Below are 8,815 nucleotides of genomic sequence, written 5' to 3' on the forward strand. Positions count from 1 at the left end.
GGGAGATGGTCCTGACGTTCGGGTGGTTCCGGATGATCCGGGAGTCGGTCCGGATCGTCCGGTTTCGCAAGGAGGCTTGCTGTGGTCTTCGTGTGCTGTAGCCGGATCATCCGGGCCGGGGTCCGGATCGTCCGGGCTGGAGCCGGATCGTCCGGACAACGGTCCGAATCATCCGGGCATCTCCTGTCTTGCCCTTTGTCTTCTCCGTCTTCACGTTCGCCTTCCTCCCTCGGTCGGACTTGCTCCTTAGCTTCTTCATGGCGAACTCCTCGGTACCTGCAAAGTGTCTCCAGTTGAGGTAGTAGCCATGTCTCATGTGTTTCAAAGAGGAATTGCGAGAGGAGAGATGTCACCTCGGTTTCGAGAGCTCTTGCACGTGCACGTGTCATAGGTCCACTTGGCGCTTGGTGAGTGGGGATAACCTTGGGATGCTCCGCATCAACATGCCTTTTAGCTTTCGTGGCACTCTCTTGTCATAGAGGACGCCAGAAGCTTGGCGTCACTTCATTCATCCGGCTTTGATTCGATGGCTCACATCTTCATCAATATCACCATCCTTTTGCAGCATTGACCCCAGATATCGAAGGTGCCCTTTTGAGGTACCACCTGTCCACCAAGGCTAACCTCCTTGTGCCTAGTAGTACTGAAACTGCACCCATGTACTTAGTTTCAGTTCTACTAAGATTGAAACCTTTTGATTCCAAAGTTTGTCTCCACAGCTCAACTTTCTATTAACCCTGTCCGACTACCTTCGACTAGCACCACATCGTTTGCAAAGACACCACAGGATATTTCTTTGTATATCCCCTGTGACCTTATCCATAACCAAAGCAAAAAGATAAGGGCTCAAAGCTGACCCTTGGTGCAGTCCTATTTTAATCGGAAAGTCCTCCGTGTCGCCGTCAGTGTAGTAGAGCTCTCATTCTTCTTAAGCGGTGCTCAATGACTCTCTCCCATAGCTTTAGTATGGCTCATCAGCTTAATTCCATGGTAATTAGTACAACTTTGAATATCCCCATTATTCTTGAAAATTGGTACTAATATACTCCGTCTCCATTCTTGGGGCATCTTGTTTGCCTGAAGAATGAGGTTGAAAAGCGTAGTTAGCCATACTATCGCTGTCTCCGAGGCCTCTCCACACCTCAATGGGGATACAATCAAGGCCCTTCGTCTTGCCTCCTTTCATCCTTTGTAAAGCCTCCCTGACCTCAGACTCCTGGATTTATCGCACAAAAGGCATGTTGGTATCATTGTGTCGTCCAGCTCAATGGTAGTGCTCTCATTCTCTCCATTGAACAACTTGTGGAAGTACTCTCACCATCTATGCTTGATCTCCTCGTCCTTCACAAGAGCAATGCAAAATTCCTCAAGAATGAAACAAGCACAGAAATATAAAGGAGAGAGGAAACAGAATCGGATTGCTGATGAAGACACAAGAGTTTTTTTTTACAAAAGTTCAAGTTGTTGGCAACAACTCTACGTCTTGATTAGATAGGCTAAATACAGTGCTCCGAAGTCACACAAGACTTCCATCTTATTTACCTTGAGCTAAGTTCCTCCGAATTCACCCAATACTCGCGGTAGATCTCGCGGTGATCTCCTAACCATTACAAACTCGATTGCGGCAAATCCACACGTTGGATGCACACAGGTCGACGTCTAACCATCTAGAGGACGCCAATTCCTCAAGAGTAACAAGCAGGATTGCTCAATCACAGCAACTGTGTTTGCCCTGATTTTCTTCACTTAGGATTTGTCATGAAATCGGAGGAAGGGAAAACTTGCTGCAGACAGGGCGGGATGATGCTCAAGAATCCAGCTCAAACTAGAGGGGGTAGAGGGCTATTCATAGCATGGGCTGAGAACTAGTCGTTGGTCGGCCGAGCTAACCATCTTGCGGGCCATGAAAGAAACTGCAACGGTTACAATTTAAACTGGCAGCTACCCTAAAAAAAGAACTGGCCTCGCGTGCAGTTGTTCTCTCTAAAGAACTTAGGGCGACTCCAAGAACTAACTTCACTAACTCAATGAAGAAGCTAATCCTAGTGAAACTGAAGAAGTACGTTCCCGAGTCCTCACCCACGCCGATTCTTCAAACATATTCAACTTAGTCATTGAAGCTAGCAGATTCATCTGGAAAGAAATCTCAAAGGCGTATATCCAACCCCTCTTGCCTCGGTATCCAACCCCTCTTAATAGTACGGTTTGCTCTATGACTCAAATGAAGAAATAGAAACAGAAAGCTCACTACGCCTTTAGGGTCTGACATCCTTCAGTTAAACCATTGCTTCAGTGACTACTCATCTGTGTATACTCAACAAACACACGACTCCCTTATTCGTTTGTTATACATCACCAAAACTCACCAGGGAACAGTGGGGCACTAGATGCACTTACACCCTCAGTGGCATTTTCTGAAAGAAGAAGAAACCCACCCACCGCTTGGAGGTTGTGCCTCGAATGCAGGGGGCAGACTTTGTGAGGCTAGCCACCCAAGCACACGCTCAGTTTTCACTTCTACATCTGGATGCAAAAATCAGAAGTTCCATTTATCGTTCATAGCAGACTTACAAGGATCATCTGAAGAACCAAGATTTGTAACTCAACTAGATCAACCATGCAAAACACCCTCAGAAACTTCTAATCACTATGTTCTCCCCCTTTGGCATCAACGATAACCAAAAGTTGAGGACATAGGCACTAATCGTCCCTGGCACTGCGTGGTGAAGAAGTTGATGGAGGCGCTGCAGCCTGCAGGTGAAGCCTTCGTAGCAGTTGAGGCGGTCAGAGCTGCTTGGCGACGGTCTTTAGAATGTGACGGATAAGTCGCAGTTTCTTCATCAGCATGTCTGGTTCTTGAAGCATTTTATACTAGTTGAATCTGATACCCTTGGCGTGACACAGTATCGATGGAAGAGGCTATTCAGTACTAGTTGTAAGTTTTCTTCAGTCCTAGTGCTTCAAGTTATTCAGTAGTGCAATATTTCTTTAGAAGAACCCATGAGCGCTTCAGTGCTTCTTCACTAGCATGGCAATTCACCTTTGACACATTGTGAAGAAAGTCCATCTCATGACACATTAGTTTGCTTTCCTTATCAAGATTGTCCAGCTTCCGAAGAGCTAGGATAAACATCTCCTTCTCTGTCTGAGGACTCCGTGGAGGTAGTTTTAGATAATCAGTACATGTAGGTATATCTGAAGAAACAAATGCTGATGAACACTGCGATGGATACAACTATTGAAGCATTACAACAAGAATTTAGCAGAAATCGTACATAGAACAGAAATAACACCATGTCAGATGTCACAGGCAGAGTAATAACCAAATTCCTCAAGAATAGTAAAAGTACAGAAATGTAAAGGAGTGAGGAAGTAGAATTAGATTGCTGATGAAGACACATCTACCTCTTCACTGAAGAGGCTGAGCACACTGCTCCGAAGTCGCACAAGGCTTCACCTTATTCTCCTTGAGCTAAGTTTCTTTGAACTCGCCCAACACTCTTGCGGTGATCACCTGACCGGTATAAACTTGATTGCGGCGATCTCCTGACCGGTATAAATTTGATTGCCGTGAATCCACACGTTGGATGCTCACAGATCAATGCCTAACCGTCTAGAGGACGCCAATGCTTCAAGAGTAACAAACAGGATAGTTAGGCAAGACTGTTTTTAGTGTGATGCTCAGTCACTACTCAGATGTGTTCGCTATGGTTTTCCTCACTTACGATTGGTGATGGAATTGGAGCAAGGGGAAACTCGCTGCAGAAAGGGCAGAATGGCACTTGAGAATCCATCTCAAACTATGTGGGGGTAGGGTGCTATTTATAGCATGGCGCTGAAAACTGGCCATTGGTCGGTCGAGCTGAAACTTGTGGGTCACAAAAGAAACCCCAACGGTTAGAGCATCTCCAATATATGGTCCATATTTTGGCGATGTAAACCGCTGATGTAAAAATTTACATTACCAAAAAGTGCTTTTTACATCTCCGAAAACGAGGCAACTCCAACAGATGGTCCAAAATGAAGATGTAAAACAGCAACTCCAACAGATGGTCCAAAACGAAGATGTAAAACTGGCAGGTGGCCACGCGGCTGCTGTTCAGCCGCTGTACAGCCACTGTACAGCCGCACATATTGCAAAAAACATCTAAAAACAACATAAAAAAATTATACATGTCCACAATATCAAATTATTACATAGTTCTTCAAATCCACGAGATCAAATGCAACACAAATGCAACACAAATACAACATAGTTTTGCACAATACAACATAGTTTTACACAAACAAATAATGAATCTATGCGGCTCTTTCGCCATGCCATTTCCAATGCTCTTCCATCAAATATTTCTGGAGTTGATCATGCACATCGTTGTCTCTAATCTCGCTGTACACCTTCATGAAACGTCTGGTCCGCTCTTCTTTTCGCATGGGGTTAACACGAATGCCCATCAACTGATAGAAGTTGTAATCTAAATTTTTTCCACGCTCGTTCTCAATTATCATCTTATGCATGATCACGCAAGCGGTCATGATGTACCAAAGGATCTTTTGATCCTAGAATCTAGATGGTCCTTGCACAATAGCAAATTGAGATTGCAAAATCCCGAAAGCCCTCTCAACATCTTTTCTAGCGGCCGCTTGTGCATTGTGAAAGACGAGTTCTTTCTTACCTTTGGGTTTTGCAACCGGCTTGACAAATGTACTCCACCTCGGGTAGATCCCGTCTGTAAGATAGTACCCATAGTTGTATGTGCGGCCATTTGCTTCGAAGGTCACCGGTAGTGCTTCTCCATTTGCTAACTTGGCAAACAGAGGTGACTGGTCGAGCACGTAGATGTCGTTGCAAGATCCAGGCATACCAAAATATGCATGCCAAATCCATGTTTCATGATCGGCAACTGCCTCAAGAATGATAGCGGCATCCTTCCCACAACCCTTGAATTGTCCATGCCATGCTTTTGGGCAGTTCTTCCATTTCCAATGCATGCGATCCACAGACCCGAGCATACCTGGAAACCCTCGAGCTTGTTCATCTCCAAAAGCCTCTTGAGTGTCCTGAGCATTGGGTGCTCTCAAGTATTGTGGACCAAACACTTCTACCATAGTCATTGCAAATTGCTTGACATAGAAGATAGAAGTGCTCTCTGTCATCGCCAAGTTGTCATCAATGTAATCTGCCGGAACACCATATGCCATCATGCGCAAAGCGGCAGTGACCTTCTATTCGGTGCTATGGCCAAGCAACCTGGCACAGTTCCTTCTCTGCTCGAAGGCTGGATTATGCTGCTCCACGGAATTGCAAATGTGGATGAAGATGGCCGGCGGTTGGATTGGTGGCCCAGCTCTCCGATACCATGTAGAACGAGTCCGTCGAACACCTTGTGCGCGGGGTGGAAGAAGATGGCCGGCGGTTGGATTGGTGGCCCAGCTCTCCGATACCATGTAGAACGAGTCTGTCGAACACCTTGTGCGCGGGGTGGAAGAAGATGGCCGGCGGTTGGATTGGTGGCCGGTCACTGCTGCGGACGGCGGCGCAGAGGAGAAGGGAGCTCGGTGGCCGGCGGAGAGGAGCTATACGGGCTGCCGGACCACCGGAGTCGGCGAATCCCGCCGCGGCTGCTTCCCGAATCGGCGGCGCCGGGGCGGCTGCGAGACGCCCTCCGGCGGGGGAGGCGACGCGGGTGAGGGCGGCGGCGGCGATTTGGGGCGGTGGCGGCGACGGTGACGGCAATTTTGGCGGTGGCGGCGGCTGGTGCTCGGGCGGGCGGTCGCGAGCGGGAAGGAAAATGAACGGGCGGTTGGTCGTTTCGCGGGCGGCAGCGGTTTTACATCAGATGTATCTCGTGAACTAAGTGTTGTATTTTACATCTCCGGGAGGCGGTGATGTAATTTTTTTTACATATGGACCATGTGTTGGAGCAGCGTTTTTTGCTCTCGGAGATCCAAAAGTTAGGTATTTTTACATATGGACCGTCTATTGGAGATGCTCTTAGAATTTGAACTGGCAGTGTGCACAACAATACTATTTGAAGAACCTAGGGCAACTCCAAAAACCGGGTTTCCTAACTCGTCATTGAAGAAGCTAATCCTACTATCCTAGTGACACTGAAGAACTACACTCTTGAGTCTCGGCCACGCTGATTCGTCAGATGTATTCAACTTAGTCACTAAAGCTAGTAGATTCATTTGCAAGGAGATTTCAAAGGCTTATGTGTGTAGAATTATGAGCTATAACTGATAATCACACACAATTCACCTTGCTTTGATAGCCAACCCCTCCTAATAGTACAGTTTGCCCTACGACTCAAATGAAGAAACTTAAGAACGAGAAACCTTCTGGTGCTTCAGGTGGCAGACTGAAATCTTCAATATTTCCTCATCATTTTTGGGGGTCGACATGCTTCAGTTAAACCAGTGGCCCATTACTTCGGTGACTATCCATTGCTTCAATGACTACTCATATGTGTATACTCAAGAAATACATGAGTCCCTTAATTGTTTGTCATATTCATCAAAACTGAAGAAACTTAAGAACGAGAAACCTTCTGGTGCTTCAGGTGGCAGACTGAAATCTTTAATGTTTCCTCGTCATTTTCGGGGGTCGACATGCTTCAGTTTTAAACCATTGGCCCATTACTTCGGTGACTATCCATTGCTTCAATGACTACTCATTTGTGTATACTCAACAAATACATGAGTCCCTTAATTGTTTGTCATAAATCATCAAAACCCACCAGGGGCACTAGATGCACATGCACTTACACCCCTGGTGGAATTTTTTGAAAGAAGATCAAACCTACCCACTCCGCAGAGGCACACCATTTTTTGAAAGAAGATCAAACCACCCACCCAGCTGAGGCCTTGAATGCAGGTGGGTGGACCTGTGAGGCTAGCCACCTAAGTACACACTCAGTGGCACATTTCACTTCTGCATCTGGATGCAAAAATCAGAACTTCCATATACTCTTCATAGCACCAAGAAGAATGTGACTTTTCCACTGTTGCAACTTCTATCTGGTTATAGAAGTTTCTGCTAAATGCAAACTAACTTTGGCATAGTAGAACAAATATTCTTTACAAGGTGCTGATTTGTTTTGGCTGTGAGCACCTCAATATCCGTGGAACTACAACAACAAAACAACAACAACAAAGCCTTTTAGTCCCAAACAAGTTGGGGTAGGCTAGAGTTGAAACCCATAAGATATCGGAACCTAGTCATGGTTCTGGCACGTGGATAGCTAACTTCCACGCACCCATGTCTATGGCTAGTTCTTTGTTGATATTCCAGTCCTTCGGGTGTCTCGGACTCCTCCCATGTCAAATTTGATCTACCTCGACCTCTCTTGACATTATCAGCAAGCTTTATCGTTCCTCTATGCACCGGCGTTTCTTAGAGGTCTGCGGTGTATATGCCCAAACCATCTCAGGCGATGTTGGACAAGCTTCTCTTCCACTGGTGCTACCCAACTTTATCACGTATATCATCATTCCGGACCTGATCCTTGTGTGGCCACATATCCATCTCAGCATGCACATCTCTACTACACCTAACTATTGGACATGTCGCCTTTTAGTTGGCCAACATTCTGCGCCATACAACATCGCTGCCGTCCCATAGAACCTGCCTTTTAGCTTTTGTGGCACTCTTTTGTCACAGAGGACGCCAGAAGCTTTGCACCACTTTATCCATCCGGCTTTGATTCAATGGTTCACATCTTCATCTATATCACCATCCTTCTGCAGCATTGTCCTCAAATATCAAAAGGTGTCCTACTGTCCTTCTGAGGTACTGCCTGCCCATCAAGGCTAACCTCCTCCTCGTGCCTAGTACTTACTGAAATCGCGCCTCATGTACTCAGTACTGACGTATCCAAGGAACTACCTTGCTGTTTATTTCATATGCGCTGTAATGTTCATTCACCTTCCTTAACTAGATTATTATCGTTTATGTATCAAAGTTTTTCCTCATGTCAGCTAATGATGGGATCATTTGTTTGACAGTACAGCGTTTCTTATAGGTCCCAAGAGACAGTTTGATATGATGCTTGATCCTGTCCGTATATATGCTACTGCTATATACATTGCAAGCATCATAATTTCTCTATTCTGCGCTCTCTTAGTAAGTAAAATGATTAGAGAAATCTGGCATATTTCATAAATTTTCTGCCAGGTTTATGTGTTAGTTCTATAACCAACCAAATATCTGTCTTTTCTGCTCCAAACAGGTTCACAGTAAGCTGTTGACTCTACTTGCCATCGTCTTGGAATTTGGTGCCCTTATCTGGTAAGTTTAATATCTTTTAAAGTTTGATTTTTAGCAACGAGTTCTGTTCAATGTTGACTCAACTGCACACTCATAATTTCTCCTAGGTCCAACATGTGTAAGAAAAACTCACTGGATGATTACTTTAAAATTAACCAATATTCGTGCTATTTTTCTATTAAAAATATTCCACAGCTAAGCAGACACCCAAAGAGATTATTTTTTTAAGAAATGCAAGCTGCGTGTCTTTTGTACAAAGAAAGGTAGAGCGTTACATCAGTTATATACAGGGGTGCAACCACAGGAGAAAGCACTCCGCCATGGACAAAGAAAGTGCTAACTCACATTCCCTACAAATCCACAAGATCTAGCAAATCTTCCACAAAGGAAATTCCTCCCTAATCTGCTTGATGACCAGCGAGGGCATTGACGCCACCTTGTCGAAGACATAGCTGTTCCTTTCGAGCTAGAGGAGCCGGAGAGTCAGACAAATCAGAGCGTCCACCTCCCTGCGGTTGCACGCTGGAACAGCATGACTGCCGGGCGGCC

The 8,815-nt window shown here is 45.6% G+C and overlaps 1 protein-coding gene across 2 annotated transcripts in view; it reads left to right on the top strand.

Annotated features, from left to right (window-relative positions):
• Positions 1-8,815, top strand: part of LOC123144526 (vesicle transport protein SFT2B) — a 28,645-nt gene that overhangs the window by 12,099 nt on the left and 7,731 nt on the right. For both annotated transcript variants that reach the window (XM_044563713.1, XM_044563714.1), the window contains 2 exons: positions 8,005-8,122; positions 8,229-8,287. In XM_044563713.1, the coding sequence (XP_044419648.1) occupies positions 8,005-8,122; positions 8,229-8,287 (177 nt within the window). The remainder of the gene's footprint in view (positions 1-8,004; positions 8,123-8,228; positions 8,288-8,815) is intronic.

Source organism: Triticum aestivum, chromosome 6D (assembly GCF_018294505.1).
Source record: "Triticum aestivum cultivar Chinese Spring chromosome 6D, IWGSC CS RefSeq v2.1, whole genome shotgun sequence".
NCBI classification, from domain to species: Eukaryota; Viridiplantae; Streptophyta; class Magnoliopsida; order Poales; family Poaceae; genus Triticum; species Triticum aestivum.